Source organism: Lynx canadensis, chromosome C2 (assembly GCF_007474595.2).
Source record: "Lynx canadensis isolate LIC74 chromosome C2, mLynCan4.pri.v2, whole genome shotgun sequence".
Classification (NCBI taxonomy): Eukaryota; Metazoa; Chordata; class Mammalia; order Carnivora; family Felidae; genus Lynx; species Lynx canadensis.
In genome coordinates, this window is record NC_044311.2 from 65320990 (window position 1) to 65340833 (window position 19844).

At 40.5% G+C, this 19844-nt stretch overlaps 1 protein-coding gene across 1 annotated transcript; it reads right to left on the minus strand.

Annotated features, from left to right (window-relative positions):
* Positions 1-1780: 1780 nt before the first annotated feature.
* Positions 1781-19601, minus strand: TNFSF10 (TNF superfamily member 10). The gene is made up of 5 exons (XM_030329295.1): positions 19383-19601; positions 13700-13837; positions 11080-11119; positions 5202-5306; positions 1781-3550 (listed from the first exon to the last, which is right to left on the minus strand). Exons 1-5 carry the CDS (start codon positions 19584-19586, stop codon positions 3117-3119), a joined length of 921 nt encoding a protein of 306 aa, XP_030185155.1. The 5' UTR covers positions 19587-19601; the 3' UTR covers positions 1781-3116.
* Positions 19602-19844: the final 243 nt, after the last annotated feature.

The following is a 19844-nucleotide window of genomic DNA, read 5'->3' on the forward strand; positions in this document are numbered from 1 at the left end:
CAATGGAATATTATTCAGGCTTGAAAAGGAATAAAATTCTGGCACGTACTTCAATACAGATGAACGGAATATATTATGCTAAGTGAAATAAGGTAGACACAGAAGGGCAAATACTGTATAATTCTATTTACACGAAGTACCTAAAATAGACTCATAGAGAAAGAAAGCAGTATGGTGATTACCAGGGGCTGGGGGAAGGGATAATGAAGTTACTATCTAATGGGTACAAAGTTTTAGTTTGGGATGATGAAAATGTTCTAGAGATGTATAATATTGGTGGTTGTACCACAATGTGAATGTACTTGATGCTGCTGAATTGTATACTCAGAACGGTTCAAATGGTATATTTTACCACAATTTAAAAAACCCAAATGATATGGATGTAAAGATGGACAACCAGATCAATAAGGGGGGGGGGGGGAAGGTAAGCATAGAAAGAGACCTTTGAGTGCTTGATATATGATAGAAGAAAAATTAAAATCAGCAGGGAAGAAAATGGACTCTCTCCAATGGACAGTAGTGGACAATCAGCTACTACTATGGTAATAGATAAAATTTCATCCTTATCTCACATCCCATATAAATTAGATTATAGTTGAATGATGCTATCAAACTATGAAAGGCCAGACCTTAAAGCTTTTAGAAAAAAATAGACAGCAGTATCTGCATAGTAGTGGTAGAAAAGATATCTTGGGCATAAAATGAAAATCTGTATTAGCTTTCTAGGGCTGTTGGACCAAAGTGCCACAAACTGAGTGGCTTTCAACAACAGAAATTTACTCTGTCACAGCTCTGGAGTCCAGGAGTTCAAAATCAAGATGTCAGGAAATTTCTGAGACTCTGGTCTCAGATCCTTCCTCTGAGACTGTGAGTAGAATCTTGCCTTGTCTCTCCCTAACTCCTGGCAATGGCCATCAATCCATGGTGCTCCTTATCTTGCAGTTATTCCAATCTCTGCCTCTGTTGTCACATGGAGTTCTGTGTGTCTACTTCTAAATTTCTTTCCTTGAATAAGCATACCAGTCTTATTGTATTAAAGATGCACACTATTCCACTATGGCCTCATCTTAACTTCTTGTATCTACAACAACCCTATTTCCAAATAAGGTCACATTCTGAGGTATTGGGGAATAGGACTTCAACATACCTTTTTTGGGAGACCCAATTCAACCCATAACAAAAGCATTAACTGTAAAGGAAAGAACTGATACATTTTATCATATTAAATACCAAAGTGAGCAATTAATTCACTTCTTCTGTAAGATACATCAGATAAAAGATACCATGAAAAAGAAATTAGAAGTCCTACCCCCTCCCCCAAAATGTCCTTTTCCCCGTTTTTAGTAATCTTGGTACCATAAAACAAATGCAAGTACTAGATCAACAAAAACCACACATTTTTAACATGTCATTTTTATTGAAAAAGTAACATTTTTAAAATTTAGTATAAAAATATAGAGTAAAAATTGATATTCTCTTTCATTTCTGAATTTTATATTCACAATCATTGCAGTTTTTTACTTTGAGTTTTAAATCTTTGCTTAAAAGTTCTTCTTTGAGGCACCTGTCTGGCTTAGTCAGTGGAGCCTGTGACTCTTATCTTGGGGTTGTAAGTTTGAGGCCTTTGCTGGGTGTAGAGAGGACTTAAAAATTAAATCTTAAAAAAAAAATTAAAAATAAAATAAAAAATAAAACCTCACTTTGAGGTTACTTTTTAAATTCCTTGAAGTTTTTTTCAGTGTAAGGGTTAAGGCAGGGGATATTTTTCATGTTTTCCCCCATATGATTAGATATTCATTTGCTCAGTCATTCATTTATTCACAAATACATTTTGTGTGGTTACTATATTCAGGTACTGTCCCAGGTACAGAGGTTACAGATATGAGCAGGACTAAATGTTCCCTGCTATCACAGCCTTATATTCTAGAGATAGGAAGCAGGCTTTAAAAAACAGAGTAACAAATAAGCCAATTCGTCAGTATGTAAGAACTTGACTAGTGCTATGGAAAATAGAGTACAAAGGGCCAGAAGTACCAGGTATCTGCAGCATGCTGTAAATTTAAATTTAAATGAGCCTTTTGAAAAAGCCCTATTTGATCAGACACATTTAAATGAACATTTGAGCACACAACCTGAAAGTGTAAATTAAGCTGTGTTTAGGATAATAATTAGAAGAGATTAGACAAATACACCAACTAATTTTTTTCTCTAACTGGTTAGATTAAATGGCACAATGAACTATTTTGTGTCACAATTTTGGAAGATAAAAGCAATTGCTGTTCTGACAAAGGCAAAAAAATGATACAACCTTAAGGAGATGTATACTAGATAAGACATTTGGCAATGGAGAATAGGGTCGGGAGTGGGAATCAGATCTTTCTTTGGCTCTTTTCTGCTGATTTACCTGTGTTTGTCATTTCCACTTTCCCATTTCTCCTCCTGCCCCCATGAGACCAAATTCCCTGATTTCTGATTGGCAGTTCACTCATCATAGAGTCCTTTATCAAAAATATTAGTGCTTTTGGCCAGTTTGACTTTTGGTAGGAAAAAGCACAAGCCATTCAGAAATAGCTCCTTATTTGGGCATCATAAATTTAGTTTGTTTTTTTAACAACACGATATTATTTCCACCAAATCCAGATGTATGAGATACCTCCTTTGACGTCATGCACAACACAAATTGCCTTCACACATCGCATGTATAGGCAGAAGATTGCCTCCCAAGATCATGACCTTTTACTGGTTCCCCTTTCTCTTCCAACTTTGGGAGTGGCAACTTGAAAGCAACCAAGGTGATATACTACTTAAGAGATGGTCATTAATCTTCTGGAATCTTCACAAGAATAGATAATAAAGACAGATGTTTATAGGTACACAAGTGTTTGGTAACAGAATCTTCTAGATTCCCGCTAGCAAGCTGATATCAGGAAGAGCCCAAGGTCTTTTGGCAATTTCACTTTCTTCTTGGTTGCTTTCTTAGACTTGGTCACTTTCACAGATATTAGAAAACCGTGTGTTGTTTTGGTCTTTTGGTTGAGGCAGCTTTGCTCAGGCTTCCTTGCTTTGTTGTGACAAGCAATATTTGTTGAGAATACTGTTTTTCCTTTGCAGATTATTTAGCCAATTAAAAAGGCCCCGAAAAAACTGGCTTCTTGGTCCATGTCAATCAATTGCTCATTATTTACAGAGACAAAAATTCTGTCATTTTCCTTCAGCTCAAATATCCCACCTTGATAGATGGAATAGAGTCCATATTCTGAATCCTTAGACCAACAACTATTTCTAGCACTTTTCATTAGCAGTATCGGGTCAGGATAACTTGTGTATTTGTAGATATATTGTACCATTTGTTTGTTTCTCTTTCTGTTCTGTTCTGTTTCCTCAGGTTCCTGAAATCTAAAGTATGTTTGGGAATAGATGTAATAAAACCCCCTCTGATGAATAACCAGCTCACCATTCCTCAAGTGCAAATTATTCAAGAATGAATGTCCTTTTCTTGATGACTCCCAGGAGTTTATTTTCTGACCCAAAGCTTTTTCATTCTTGGAGCCTGGAGGAAGTTTAGAGAGAAAGAAAGTTAGAAGAAGAAAGTTTGTAGCAAAGGCAAGAAATATCTCAGTAGCCATGGCTAGCCAGTTTTTTGGTTGGGATTATAAAGAATTTCAATCTAATATAAACCTTCTTGCTCCTTCAATCTTACAAGATTCTGAATTTCTTATAGAAATCTGGAGGCTACTGTATCATTGTGACCTGCTGTGAGTCCCTTTCTTTTCTGTGCCTCATCCACCACTTAAAACTATATCTGCCAAACTCAGCTCTAAACTGTAGCACAGGGGATGATTAACTCAGATGGCAATCTGCCTGCACAGAACTTCTGTCCCAAACCCCTGCCTCCCTTCCTAGGCAGGTGAACTAAAATGAACAACACGTAACGAAACCAAAAGAAATATATCTGTTTCCTTAAGCCTGGAGCTCAGAACTTTTTGCTATTCCTTTGGATCACTTTGGGTTCCTTCTTGGTCTTTCTCAGCAATCCAGAGTCAAGGGCACTATTCAGACAGAAAGCATCTCTAGTACACAATAAGACAGGGCATAAGGTTTGGCAAAGAGGTCCAGATTTAAAGATCTTTAGACCCTTGGATCTTTAACTCCCAAAGACTTTAAATGAAAAAGGGCCCTACCAAAATAGGATATTCCTTTAAACTTTGGGCTCATCTCCACGATTGGTGTAAAGTTTAGTTTTTCAACAGGGCAAAACAACTGTTGTATTTCTTGATAAATAGTAAACACTAACATTATAATAATGATCTCACTCATAGGCAGAACATGTCTCTCATTCATAAAACATGAGTTCAGGAATACCAAGAAGACAACTGCCCAGGAAAAAAAAATGAAAAAAAATTCCAAATCTTTTCATCTTTTAACTGATACTTGAAATTTCTTTAACTTGAGATAAAACCTTTTGTAATAATAAAAGCAACTATTTATTAAGTACTTACAATACACAGGAATTTTGCCTGTGCTAATCTTCACTATTTTATGAGTTAAAGATTATCTCCACTTCATATATGAGGAAACTGAAGCTTTATTTGATTAGGTAATTTGCTCAAAACATATATCTAGGTAAAGAGGGGCTGGTATTCCAATGTGCGTATTTAGACTGTAAAACTCTTGCATTGTTATAGCACTGTATGGACACCTGTTCTTTAGTTAAGAAGTACGCTTACCATATTGGCTAAGCTATATGAAACTGAGATTTCTCTAAGTGAGAAATGGTCAAATATTGGCAATTTCCCATAGTTCGACCAAGTACAAATGCCACAAGGAATAACTAGTCACTTCTGGTGAAAGTATATGACTGACTAGGAACTCCTAAGGAGGAGGAATATTTGATGGAGGGAGAAAGAGAAATTACTTTGAAGAAGAAGAAGAAAAGCACATATAGGGGCATGGGAAACTCTAAGACAGAGTTCTCCCACCAGAGGATTCTCCTGAGAGCATTTATGCCAGAGTAGTTACTGAGCTATTTTCTCTTGTAATCTTCCTTCTGAGAAAGAGCCAATCTGAGCCCCAGTTACCACTGAGCATTTTGTAGATAGTCATATAGACATTTCATGTAGAAAGTTGAAAGAAAAAATTATTTGGAACGAATTTTTTCATTGCCTTCCTTGAAACCATGATATATTTGTTGTTTCTCTTACTTGGAACTGGGAATGTGCTTCTTCTCCGACTGGTTCCAGTTATGTGAGCTGCTACTCTCTGAGGACCTCTTTCTCTTACTAGGTAAGGAATATTTAGCTGCTTTTCTAAAAGAAAAATGACAAAGAATCTTCAGCACTTGTCAAACTACTTTTCAAATACATTGCTATTCAGAACTGTTGTTGATCAGACATCATAAGCACACTGTGCTTCCAAAATTGATTGTATGGTTGCTCATAAAAGCAGCCCATATATTAATATGATGATCCATCTATTCCAGTTTATGTTTAATTTGGAAAGTATTTTAGATGAGAAGAATAAGCAGCAACTTGGATTATAATTTATCGACATATCAGAGATAAGGTCCAACCAGAATACAACAAAATGAAGATTATGGCCCTTTTCCAAAACAAACAGACAAACAAAAACCAAACAAGTAAATAACCATGGACATGTAATAACTCTGCTTGAGTCATTTAAAATGCACAAATAACCAAGTCTTGGCAAATTTCCACTTTGAGTTATATATAGAGACAATCAGAGTGATTCTGATTCTAAAGGAGTAGCAGTGTAACAATGGTCCAAAGATGCTACAAACTGGTATCCAACAGTCATCCCTTCACCACCCCCCCAAGAGAAATATGAATTGGCATACTGGTCATGATAATCAATATGTAAACATAAAAATCACTGGCTCACTAGATCATAATAAACAAATAACACCTATTGATCACATTCCAAAGTACTTTGGAACAGACTTTAAATATACAAATTCAACATATTACCCTTTAATTTTTAAATTTTTATTTATTTTGAGAGAAAGAGAGAGAAAACATGAGTGGACGAGAGGCAGAGAGAGAAGGAGAGAGAGAATCCCAAGCAGGATCATGTTCAGCATGGAGCCCAATGTGGGACTCCATCCCACAACTCTAAGATAATGACCTGAGCCAAAATCAAGAGTGGGACACTCAACTGACTGAGCCACCCAGGTACCCCAACAAACTACCTCTTTTTAAAAAATCAGCTTAAACGTCCCAAGTGTGCTTCTACTGGTTGTTAAGATAAATTATATTCTTTCATCAAGCAAATATTGCCAGGACTAAGGCACTGCACTATGCTGTATATGGGTTGCAAAGATTAGCCACTGATTGCACTGACTGAGCCCTCAAAGGACTTATAGTCTTTTAGGAAAAATATAAATTAGAAAGTGAAAATTTACCTGTGAGAAATATAAATAAAGGGTGATGGGTGTTCACAAGAGGGAGAGATTCCTACTTATTGGAGAATTGAGGTCAGGGGAGGGTTTGTGCTAACGCTTACTCCAATAAACCAAAGTGCCCATCACATCTATGCCAGGCACTCTTTTAGGAGCAAGGAGAAAGAATATAAATAAATGAATGCAAACAAACATTTGAGGTGCAAATGGCAATTTGATCTGAATAGGATGAGGATGGGCAGGCTTGGGAAGGAGGGCTGGAAGAAGGGCATTCTCTGAGATCTAGGCCAGAGGCCAGAGGCAGGACTCACAAAGCATTCCTGGGACACAGACAAGGGAGGAGTTCAGTTTTAGGCTTGAATGAGGAGACAAACTATAGAGGATTTGAATGTTAAACTAAGAGATTTGGATTTTACAGGATGTGGATTTTGAATGATTTGGGGCAGGGAAGTGAAGGGACAATGTGTTGTGCTTTAGGCTATCCTGTCTCAAAGAAAGCTGTGATGGTTAGAAGGTGAGAGGGCTGGAGACTGGCAAGTAAGTGATCAGGACTGAGAACAGGAGGCCTTAATCTAGGCTAGTAGGTGGGGGAACTGAGAAAAGGTGGTAAAAAAGGGAAAGAATAAATAGGAAACGGGAATCTCTTCCATCTATCTGGTATGAGTTGTTGCTTATTCAGGATGGGAAGGCATTTGTACAGTACTGAATACCAAATATATCGTGAGGCTGCATGGTCAATTACATAATGCTCTCAGAATGCTCAGCTTTCAAGGTTGATGTGTCCATTCACCTTGAACTCCCACTGTTAAATAATTCATAATGCCTTGCCTGCCCTTAGACCTTAACACTTTGTTTTAAAATATTCAATAACTGAATCCAATTATAAATATCTTGCATTTGAGGTCATTGCAAGGATATGGGAAAGCCTAGATAGAAAAGCAAATTCTAAAGAGGATATTTCCTCTTTAGAGGCTATAGCAAACACTTCCTAGAAAAGAAACCTGTCAATGTGTCTATTTGGATGTCATCAATACATCTAGGTATGCTGATTAGTATATGATTTCTACATTTCATTGGGATGAGTGAAAAAGAATATTTTTCTTACAACACTGAAAGTGTTGTAAGTACATCTACTATAGATCGTAGATCTGTTGTGCCTCATCAGAAGAGGAAGAGTATTCAATGTTCTGACTACCACTTTTGCTTTTGGGGAAAGAATGCTTAGACCCTGGGATCAGGTCTTATCTTGTTTAATAAAAGCTATTTAATAAATAAAAATGGGAGTTGTTAAGTAATGAGGAAGCCTATCATATTGAAAAAAGATAGGTGACCGGGCACTTGGGTGGCTCAGTTGGTCGTGTCCAACTCTTGATTTTGGTGCAGGTCATGATCTCCCAATTCATGGGATCAAGCCCTCCATTGGGCTCTGCATTGACAGCGAGGAGCCTGCTTGGGATCCTCTCTCCCTCTTTCTCTGCCCCTTCTCTCTCTCTCTCCCCCTCTCTCTCCCTCTCTCTGTCTCTCTCTCAAGATAAATAAACATTAAAAAGAAAAAAGGAAAAAGAATAGTTGAAAAGTAGAAAGACATCATTACAACACTTATATTGAAGAACATTTTCTTCTCTGCCAGGCTGGTATGCCCTAAGTCTCTGGTATATGTATTCAGGCCTCTATGGCTATTATCATGGGAAAATGGGACTATGGTGAGCCAAATGTGAAGAAGTAGCAAACTGATTTAATAGTTTTATTTACTTATGTATTCACTTTAAAAATATGTATTAAGAACCCTCTTTTTTGAGAGGGAGAGAGAGAGAATGTGTACATGAACAGAGGAGGGGCAGAGGGAAAGGGAGAATCTTAAGCAGGCTCCACACCCACCACAGAGACTTGCTCAGGGCTCAATCTCACGACCATGAGATCATGACCTGAGCAGGAATCAGGAGTCAGACACTCACCCACTGAGCCACCCAGGCACCCCTGTATGAAGAACCTTCTATGTGGAGAGAGATGGTGGTGGCACAGTATTGTGAATGCACCATTTGCCACTACACTGTGTACTGCAAAATGGTGAATTGTAAAATTTTTGAAGGTAGTGGGGTAGGAGGGTCCTGAACTCACATCCTCCCATGGACACACCAAGGCTACAACCACATATAGAGCAATGCTCTCTGAGAAGGACCTGAAGACTAGCAGAACAGCTCTTCCACAGCTAAAGATATAAAGAAAGAGCCACATGGAGAAGAGTTGAAAGGGGCAGAGACAAGTCTGGTCAGGACCCACACCCCAGGTGAGGCGATCTACAAGTTGGGAGGATATCATAGGCGTGAAATTCCCCCTGGGGAGCAAGGGATTCAAGCTCCACATGGGACACTGACCAGGGGCCTGCACTGGGAAGACAAGCTCTCACCATGTCCAGCTTTGAGAATGAGTGGGGCTCAACTCCAGGGGAGCCAGCTAGCACCACTCGCCTCATCCTGGCATTACCCTGTGGACCTGTCCCCCTCAATCTTCCCATCCCCTAAAGCAGCGGGGCTGAGATCAATTATCCCCATGAAGCTGCTCCTTCCCTGCCACATGCCAGGGGTGACCTCAGCTGAGACTGGCGTCCTTCCAAAGTGGCTTCTGACCCAGGGCAGGTAGCCAGACCTAGGGCCAGCCACACCCACCAGCAGTTGTGGCCTAGTCACTACAGGAGGATACACACAGTCCACACAAGGAACACTCTTGAAGTGCCTGATTCTGGTGACCAGAGAGGATTATATTTCTGGTCGCCACAGAATACCTTCCACATAAGGCCACTCCTTCATGAAAAAATGCTCAGCATTGCTCATCATCAGGAAAATAAAAACCAAAACCATGATGAGATACCACCTCAGACGTGGTAATAACAAAAGGACAAGAAACAACAAGGGTTGGTAAGGATGTGGAGAAAAGGGAACCCTACTACATTGTTGGTGGGAATATAAATTGGTGCAGTCACTGTGGAAAACAGTATGGAGAGTTCTCAAAAAGTTAAAAATAGAAAAACCATATGATCCAGCAATTCCACTTCTAGATATTTATCCCAAGAAAATGAAAGTGAAATCACTGTCTCGAAAAGATATATCCACCATTATATTCATTGTAACATTGTTTATAATAGCCAAGATATGGAAGCAACGTTAAGTGTCTATCAACAGATGAATGGATAAAGAGGCTGTGGTACACACACACACACACACACACACACACACACTGGAACATTATTCAGGCATAAAAGAGAATAAAATCTAGCCATTTAAGACAACATGGATGGATGCAGAGGGTATTATGCTAAGTGAAATAAGTTAGACAGATAAAGACAAATAACATAAGATTTCACTTATACGTGGAATCTAAAATCAAACAAACAAACAGAACAAGACAAAAAGACTCATAGGTACAGAGAACAAACTGGTGGTTGCCAGATGGGAGTGGGGTGAGGAGATGGACGAAATAGGTAAAGGTGATTAAAAGGTACAAATTTCCAGTTATAAAATAAATAAGGCACGGTAATACAAAATGCAGCATAGGGAAGATAGTGAATAATATTGTAATAATTCTGTATGGTGACAGATGGTAACTATACTTATTATAGTGTGCATTTTGTAATGTATATAAATGTCAAATCACTATGGTGTACAACTAAAATGAATATATTATTGTATGCCAACTATACTTCAATTAAAATATAAAATGAGAATGACACCTTTTATCCCCCCCAAAAAAATATTACTAGTATATTATGTGAATTTCATCTCAATCAAAATACATACATGTGTGTACAAAAGGTGGTCCACCTAAGGGCCAGGGGAATAAAAGATTCTACTAGGTTTGGAGCATAGAGTTAGGTGCTAGGTATAGAGAAATGAGAGAAATAGACATGTGTTCTATCTTTATGTATCTTTAAAGTAGTGGGGAATCAGCACACAGATAAAAAATACATAAAAATGGAAAGAGATGAAAGGAGGTGCTTGTTATCTTACCTAAATAAGGTAGCCAGGGACATTCTCTCTGAAGAAGTAACATTTAGGCGATAGTTTGAGAATGAGGAGTCAGTTGTATGAAAAGCCAGGAAGGGAAGAAGCCAGCCTGGGGAATAGCCCTTTGAGGGGAGCCCTTATGGGTTAAGAGCAGGGTGCTGACCATGAAGAAGAAGGTGACCATGGGTGAGGGACCATGAGAGAATTGTGGTGGGTGGGTCGGTGGGTGAAGGATTGCTGGGAAAAATGACGAAGTGAGGGGCTCTTGCATAAAGAAGGGCATAGAGCTTAGTGGTGGTCAGAAGCAGAGAAAAGATGAGTTACTTGGGGGCCTTCACTTATCTTACTTCCAGCCATGTACCAGAAAGGATTTAGATGGCTCATTTATGAAACACTGGCAAGTAAAAGATAAATAATGGAAGAAATTGAGATGAAAGGAAAACCCACATTGGGAGAAATAAAGTTTTGACCATAGATGGGCCACAGATTTGGCCTTAAGTGTTCCGTCAGTGCAAATAGGAAAATAGAATCAAGTGTTTTGAGACACCGAGTAGAAGTTGGAGGGGGGATATGTGGATGCGAGCAGAGAAGAAGAGCTGGAGAACTAGTCACCCCGTCATGAAGTTGACAGTAGAAAATTAAAATAACAAAAAAAAATACTACCTGGAACTGTAGGAATGGTTTCCTCATAGGTTCTCAAAATCTGCAAACAGTATTGAATAAAGCTTGTTAATTTCCCTAAAAATAATTAAACTGACTAGAGAATGCCTATGGCTCTTCTTGCGGGTGTCTGAGATGAAATTTCTACATAGGACATCAATCCCAGAAGCTTTAGTTGTTCAAGCACAGAGTTTGTGTGGGGTAGGGTGGGAGATGGGGTGAATACTGAGGCAGAGGCAGCTGTTCCCGCATGGTGACCGAGGATGGTCCTATGTCTGGGAAAGATCTGTTTCTTGATGAAGTCTTCAAAAGGCCACACCTGAAGCAACACAGGAGGAAGGTGCCAGCTGCCAAGTTAGGTCAGGCTAATGTTCCCTCAAACCCCCTTGTAGCTAATGGATGTGGCAACCATGCCACTTAACTCTCTCTGTGTGGGGTGTGTGTCTGCACACAAATGTGTGTATATGTGCACTACGTAATAGCATTCAGGAGCTTTGCATTGGGCAGACCCAAGTCTCAAGATATAAGGCACACTTCCTCTCTCTTGGGATGCCCACAGACACAGAGCCCATCAAGCCGGGACCTGCAACACTGTCATTCTCTCATTTCTGACATTGGCTAGGGCATTCTTCACATCAAAATAAAAAATAATATCTTTACTAAACAACTAACATCACTTTCTTTGTACTAACCAGTGGGGAAAACCAGTAAGAAAGAGTGAAACCTTAGCCTTTCTATCAGACGGGCTAATGCGGACTGCTCATCCACAGCTTCTAAACTCCCCTCCACCCAGCTCTGCTACTTGGGCCTTTATCCATCACTGCCTTCCTTTCCTGCCACTGTTGTTAATTTTGAAACTGCCAGAAACTCCCCTCCTCTGTACTCCCACCCCAGAGCAGAAGCTCTCTGCCTTCCCCTTGGCCTCAAGCCCTGACCTGCTAATGGAGGGTCTGCCAATAGCACAATGGGCACTGGTATATGGAAGGGAAAGGAGCTGTGCCTCGGCATAGTCTCTGTGTCTCTCTCATTCTGGGACAGAAGGGAGGAAGGAAGAAGGAGGAGCAGCAGGAAAGAGAGAAGGGTAATTCCTACAGCTTGGGAAACAGATTAAAAGAATAATGACTGTCTGGTCAGATGGTCCAGATTCAGATCTGTCAATCATTAGCTCTGGAAAACTTTGCTCGTTACTTAACTGATGTAAACTTTAATTTCTTCATCTATTTAAAAAATAAAAAAGAGGAAGATAATAATGCTTCCTTCCTCACAGAGCTGTTATGGGGATTAAATGAGATATCCTACGTAATGGGCATAGGATGTTTACTGGAAATAGTCTGTTCCATTAATGGTGCCTGGAAAAAAAAAAGGGAACTCTTTCCCCCCTTTTTGTCTGCATCCTCTTCCAGCTTCTGCCTGTTCCAGTTAGTGGCAGCATATGAGGATGGGAGGGAGAGAGAGAACAGCAAGAAAGAGGTATGTGCAATCTATCCCCACCCCTTTTCAGTCTCCAGATTTCTGCCCTAGTTCTGAGTTCCTCTCCCCTACCACCTGTGGGTTTGCCCCCATGAACACCAGGGACTGCAGAGTCCCATTCATTCCTCGGTCTTCTCAGGATGTTTCCCAACCCTGGGCCTTTCCTCGTCCTCGCCACTTGGGGCCACAGAGTCACAGCTGCATCACTATAGCTTGTGCTGTGAGCTGGTGGGCACCCTTTTCCGGCCTCCAGCCGAAGTCAGATTTCATTTCTCATAGAAATGGCATCATAGATGACATCTGGGCTCTACTATGAGGACTGTTTGGGGTTATAAATCAGAGCTCTAACCACTGACATAACACTGTTTCAGTGGAAAGACAGGGCACCAAACAATGGACTTTCAATCATATCTTTAAAACACATCTTCTTCTCGCCCTGGGAATGTCCCCAGTATTTTTAAAACAATAACAGTGTATCCTAGTTTACAGAGTATTTTTATACCCATGTTCTCTTCTGACCTTTCTGGAAGGCAGAAGGCAAAACTATGAAAGCAAAATGATATAATTTAGTGAAATAAACTACTAGCTAACATAGTGTTTCTGCTAGAGATCCTGCATCCATAAACAGATCATATTTTGTAATTTGTCACTTATTGACTATATATTGAGATGTCATCACCTTCAATTTCTCAAAGCGTCTCTTCGTTCCCTCTTCTTTCCTCTTTTTTCATCTCTATGTGCATACACAAATAAAGATATATTTAATTGCAGACATCAACAAGGTGCAAAGATTATAAAACACCATTATTTGGCATCTTCTGTCTTCTGAACAACAACAAAACCACACACATCTTTTATCATTGTGTGATCTTGAACACATTGCCCAGTCTGTGCCTCAATTTTCCACCATGTGAGATAAAAAGGGCAGACTAGATGGGGAGGCTCTCTGGAGGAGAGGAATGAGCTCTAGCCTGGGAGTCAGCCAGGCCCCTCTGTTTGGTGCTGTTCCACTTTCTTCTAGTTTTAGGAATTTGGGGGAGATCACTAAAACACTCTGGGCCTCTGTTGTCTCCTTTGCAAAATGAGGCATCTACGCTTGATGATCCTAGGTGTTCTTTCTCTTGCGACCCTCCACGTCTGGTGGTCCACCTACCTTTCTAACAAACTGACGGAGCTGCCATTTCACTTGCCAGCACGGGGTGTTCATACTCTCTTCATCATTGGGGTCCCAAGGGATATCGTCTTCCTTTAAGAAACAAGCAATGCCACTTTGGGAGTATTTGTCCTGCATCTGGGTTAAGATGGAATATAATACATTATTATAGAGAAATGCTTTTTATTTTTGTTCATTTACAAGTTAAGACAACAGGAACCGATGACAGATTCAGAGAAGTCTTGGTACCTTGGATAAGCTTGTGGGTTGAAATAAACAGTAAGCATGCTGTCCTTTGTCTTGTGAATAAATATAAGCAGTCAGACGTGGTGGGAAGGATACAGGTGTGGGCCAGACATCCTGGGTCACAATGCCCTCCACTGATCCTGCCGTTAAACAGCTGTGTGTCCCTCAACAAATTGCTTTTTCTCTTCTGTGTCTATTTTTCATTTGAGTTTTGAGCTGGTTCATTGTGGTGATCTTTGAGGTCCTTTCCACCTCTGAGATGGGGGGGTGTCCCATTCTAAAGCTGGGAAGCTATCTAGGTACAAAGTAGGCAATAGAGTCCATTTAAATTCCAGCATCCTAAATAAAAAATTAAACAAATCCTCTGGGATGCAGACGATATTGTGTAAATTCTAGTTATTGTGATTTCTAGTCCTCTGGATGGCCAAATCTGGACCATATTGCCACTGAAAATCTTAATGTTGTCTCATTAAATGTCCACACTAGCTAGGGATTTACCTGCAGAGACTTGAAACACCATTTGAAGGTTTGCCCCCTCCTTCTGAGAGCAAACAGTTATAATGGCCAGGTAATTTTCAATAAAGTCCTAGCTTGATATTAAACATACACACACACACACACACACACACACACACGTGCATGCACACATGGAACAAATCGCATATATCCCAAACCACTCAGCACATTGCAGGGTGATAACTGGTTAATTTTACAAAGAAAAATGGGAAGTCCATGCAAGGCCAGACATTGTTTTTTGTTTTTTTTTTCTTTCCTGTTTTCGTTTTTAACAAGTGGGATTGAGGATATGTTATTTCTCTGTACAAATCTGAATTGTCTTTCTCTGGGGAAATAAATGGGAAAATGGCCATTTTTATCTGTTGTTTGAACTTAGGGGACTCCCAAGCTTGAAGGAAAGACCAAACAATGATGCTCCTTCTCATAAAAAGACAATCTCATTCCAGATCAAAATAACTTGTTTATGGGAGGTCCCAGCCAGAGTCAGCTGGTTCAGTACTCAGTCATGCACTCCTTGGACATTTGATCCAGGTCCTTCAAGTGCAAAAGTACAAACCTAAGCTGATTAATTCCTTCCACACACTCTGGCATAGAACATTCATTTACTTTTAAATGTTTATTTTCTTTCTTCCTGTTTTAAATTACAACAGTAAAACATTCAGCCTAGTAAATGTAGTAGGGGTGACAGCTGGGGCCACCTGAGTAGAGACACAACTAGCAGTGGAGTCAGTCAACATCACTTTGTCCCTACCCACCCCATGGCCTTCTCCTGTAGAGTTCTATTTGCATCTCCAACATATGTGGGAGCTGAAAAGCATTTCCCAGAAAAGCACTCAATTACGTATAGTTTAGAAATATGAGAACATATCTAGCAAATCGGGGCGTAGGATTGGAGAGGAAAAGCTGGATGTAGTACAAGGCCTGAGGGTGATTCCAGGAAGAGCAAGTTAGCTTCATTGGACACTGTCCCAGTGCAGCTGGTATGGGTGTTCTCTGGCCAGACATCGGTATGATAAAACTGAATAAACAGGCTCACAAACTTCTGTAACATGTTGAGATGAAAAGTTGTGCATGACACAGAGGGGAGGGAGTGATTTATTTTCTTACTTCACAGCAGTTAGAAGCTGTCTCAGCAGGAAAAGATGAAGAACATGGAGGATAGGGCCAGGGGCAAGAAAGGGCAGAGCTGAGCACTGACTGAGACTGGGCAGCCATGGTAGCTGGCAGCTGCCTGTGAACCGAACTGGGTGGAAGCAGGGACTAGCCCAGGCCAGAACCGACTGCTGCCTATAGGCTCTGGCTGCCCACTGGGGGTTTTCCAGAAACATCTCTAGCAGGTGGGAGGGAGAACCCTGAAAGCTGAGTAAGATCCTAGGTGTACATGGGAGGGAGCGTGACAAGCTAATGTGACTCCATTGTTACCCCCAAACTTAATGAAGCCTAGAAACATTGTTAGTACACAGGCAACCTGGAAAATATAGGAAAATAAAGAACATTTTTCTAAATGAAAAATAAACAAAAAACACACTAAAATCACCCTCATCCTACTTCCTAATTAAGCTCTGGATGATCTCTCTTGTTTACAGGCTGTCTGTGGGCAGTTTTGTGCGTGATTGTTTTCTCTTAAGACTACATAAAAATGTCATGTTCTTTAAATCTACATGAAAATCTTATATAGATAGCATAGATGTTTTTATGACATTCACTGTAGAAAATTTATAAAATACAGAAAAACAAGACACCCATATACACCAAAAATACAGGAAAAAAGACACCCATAATCCCACCATTTAGAAGTCACAATGACCAGCATTTTGGTATTTCTCTTCTAGAAACCCAGAGAGAAAGCCCCAACCACCCTCCCCATCCCCCACATTTTCTTGTATTATCATATTTGGTGGTTTCTTCTACAGACTTTGGCCAATGCTGGTGACTAGATGCATGAGTGAGGGGTTGCTGTGGTTTTTTCAAGAATGATTCATGAGGATTAATATGATGTGTCTCTCTTTCTCCTTCTTTTGCACATCCTTTCCACTTCAAAGCATGAATTTCCTGCCTCACACCTCAGACCAGAGCTATTCTCTCCCTAACCACATGTGGGTGTTGGGCAGGGGGATGTGTGTGCTATTTTCATTTGTATGCTTCTCAGGGACACAGCTTTCACACAGGTTCCTGCTCTTCTGCTCCAAAAGCCCTTGGTTTTGACAAGTGGATTTCCACTGTGTTGGTGTCATCACAAACATGGTGATTGTCTAGGCCACGGCCAGCCAGTCCTTCGCAGGGCTTTTGGGCTACAGGGTGGACTCCTTTGCCAGTTGACTCAGGGACTTCAAGGTGGCAGCACTGACCCTCTCTGCTGCCCTGACATTAGTGTCTGAAAACTATTTTCTGCAAACCACAAATACCATAAAGAACCACTTATGGAGATTGGTAGATAATGGTCCCCTTCTGCTTTGTCTTACCCATCTATGATACCACAGTGATAGGCAGCCCCCTTGTCACAAAACATTCTCAGAGAGACAAACTTTACAGACTAAGCCCATATTTATTGATCATGCTTGCTAGTCTATAGGCTTATTTGGGAACGTCCAGTTAGACGTTACTCAGCTCTCCTTAGGCCACACTCCCTAAAGTCCGCTCAGTGTCTTTTCTAGAAAGTTTCATTAGCCAAAGTAGAATCTGTGATTTATTTTAGAAAATTAGTACTTAAGTTAAGTATGCTTTTCCAAACTTTACACAACCAAAGAGACTCAGATTCATTTTTCCTTGCAAGCATTCCTGGTGAAGAGGTGGAAACTTCAAGAAACTTCTCAATACAATGGCCACAGTTTATTGAGCACTTACCTAATGCCAGGGTTCAAAATTGGACTTTCCCTTTAACCAGCTTTATAATCTTGGACAAATCGCTTAACTCCAAGAATCTTAGTTTACTTATGTGTAAAATGGGGTAATTATATTTATAAGACTTTTTTTTTAGAGACAGAGAGTGAGGGAGGGGCAGAGGGGGGGAGAGAGGGAGAGGGAGAGAGGGAGAGAGAGGGAGAGAGGGAGGGAGGGAGGGAGAATCCCAAGCAGGCTCCATGCAGACCCCAATGCAGGGCTCAATCTCATGACCCTGGGATCATAACCTGAGCCAGAATCAAGAGCTCGATGCTCAACCAACTGAGCCACTCAGGCACCCCAACAGGATTTTTATAAGGATCAAATAGAGCAATATTTTGCAAAGTCCCTGGAACACAGTGTTTGCTCAATATCTGTTAATTCTCTTTCCTTTCTGGCACTCTCAATGAATTCTTCTGCGTGTCTATAAACATATGTATATATATGTAACTACACAATCAAGAAAAACATATGCACACGGGGACATGTTAAGATTTGAAATTTCCATTTTTATAGAATTCAAAAAATTACTTGATCATAAACCCAGACAATTGCATGAGTCTGCTCAGTCAAGAACCAGTTAATATAGTCTTAAAATTAGGCCAACTTGTAATGTCAGCAAATTGAGGCAATGATTTTCTTTCGTAATAAAGATACAGACTCATTCTGCTTATGCTGCAAAGTCAACAAAGGTTAGGACATTCTAGATCCAAACTTGTAAACACAGCAGAATTCCAGACTCTCATGCAGACTTAGAACTAGAGGCATGCTTATAGTTACATTGATGTTTTAGTTGCAGACATACAGCCTCTTCTGAATACAGCAAAGCTGACTTTACTGGTCACCTATTGGTAACCATCACTTATATAATTACTTGCAAGTCAAACAAGAGTCTACTTCATCCAAAGTCAAAGGAAAAATTTGCAAGTATCTGAGATAACCAAATTTATACTCCACAGGGTATACAAACTGCATTTCCTTAACAGATACTCACTCTATGGCATTTGGATAATTTATATTTTTCTGAGACCCTTCTTACTTGCATTTCCTAGCCAGCTGGCAGATGTAATATTGCCTTATCAGTGTGCATCACAGGGTGCAAATATATTAACCCTGTGGACACCCTGTTGTGGAGGGAGGAATGTTACTTAGCTGCCTGAAGACCTGATTTCAACTCTGCTTCCAAAGCTCTGTCTGAGCCTGGATAAGTCATTTTGCCTGGGGGTCTCTAGTCTCCTCATCTATGAAATAGGGGGTGTTCAAAGTTCCTTCCAGCTCACAGTTCTCTACTATACAATACACAATTAGTCAAAAAATACATAAGAAGCCACAAGCTGACTTGGTTTATTGTCAGCAATTCTGCATTCATAGCTCCAAACGGTTTATACAGTTGAGAAGTACATGAACTAAAAAGCCACTAAGGTTTTTTTTCTCTGTCAAATGTACCTGGATTCCTACTTGACCACCCACAGGCATAGAATAATTGTTTTATTTTCAATTATTTTATCATGAACAGTAAAATGCTGAGTCCATATGGTAACCTCTTTATTACAGGCTTTATGCGTGGCATGTCCGTGGCGGAGGAATAGACGCGTGCCAGTCCTTAATATCCTCTCTACTGTCAACAAAGAAGTGCCACAGATCTAAAACCAAAACATGTTTCTAAGATCTGACTTACCCTCCACCTCATGTCTTGGAGGAAAAAGAGAAACCTGATGACATTCCAAGACTCAGGTCTGATTTTAGTTCGATTGCTAGTATTGTAAACTATACATGGTGTTGAAGAGAAAAAAAAAACCAACCACCTCCGGAGTTTTGTTCCTGCATCTGCTAGTAGCTGGTAGCTGCACTTGGTTCACACAATCCTTTCAACTTACACTTTGACAAGGTCCTCAGCAATTACATGCGTTAGCAGTTAGGGTCCACAGGCAGAGAAAGGGAACAGTTTTTCCTACTGTAAAGTCTTCACAGAGGAGGAAACAGAGGCAGTTAACCAGGTTTGCCGAGAGCCTCGGTCAGGAGCTGTGTGCATTGTACTGACCTGCCTCAGTTCACTGGTGAAGTACATGTAAGTCACGGCCACGCAGAGGGACTGCAGGAGCACAGTGAAGATCAGGATCAGCACGCAGGTTTGCCCGGGACTGGGGCCCGCCGGGGCCTGCATCTCGACCACGGTCCTGTCCTCTCCGACAGTCACTGCTGCAAAGGCAGCCAGACAGCAGGTTGTTGTTGTCGAACCAACCATCGGGGGTGGAGCCCTTTTTAGGTTTCGTTTATTAAAGAAATAATCAAAGTGAAACTGAAACAACATGCTGGAAGCCAGAGGAGCCAGAGAAACACTAGTAAAATTCTGGGAAGTTCTTTCCATTTTATAGGAATGTCAGGGACCAAGGAAGTAAACACACAGGAAAAAATTGTTCAGGGCACGTGGGTGACTCAGTAGGTTAAGTGTCCCACTTCAGCTCAGGTCATGATCTCACAATTCAGGAGTTCGAGCCCCGTG

Excerpts from the sequence above, each read along its gene's own strand:
- TNFSF10 (XM_030329295.1), bottom strand. The coding sequence starts at position 19,586 with ATGGTTGGTTCGACAACAACAACCTGCTGTCTGGCTGCCTTTGCAGCA. Across the intron at positions 13,838-19,382 it reads TCACCAGTGAACTGAGGCAG|ATGCAGGACAAATACTCCCA; the intron begins GTCAGTACAATG and ends ATCTTAACCCAG. Across the intron at positions 5,307-11,079 it reads AACCATTCCTACAGTTCCAG|AAAAGCAGCTAAATATTCCT; the intron begins GTAGTATTTTTT and ends TTTTTCTTTTAG.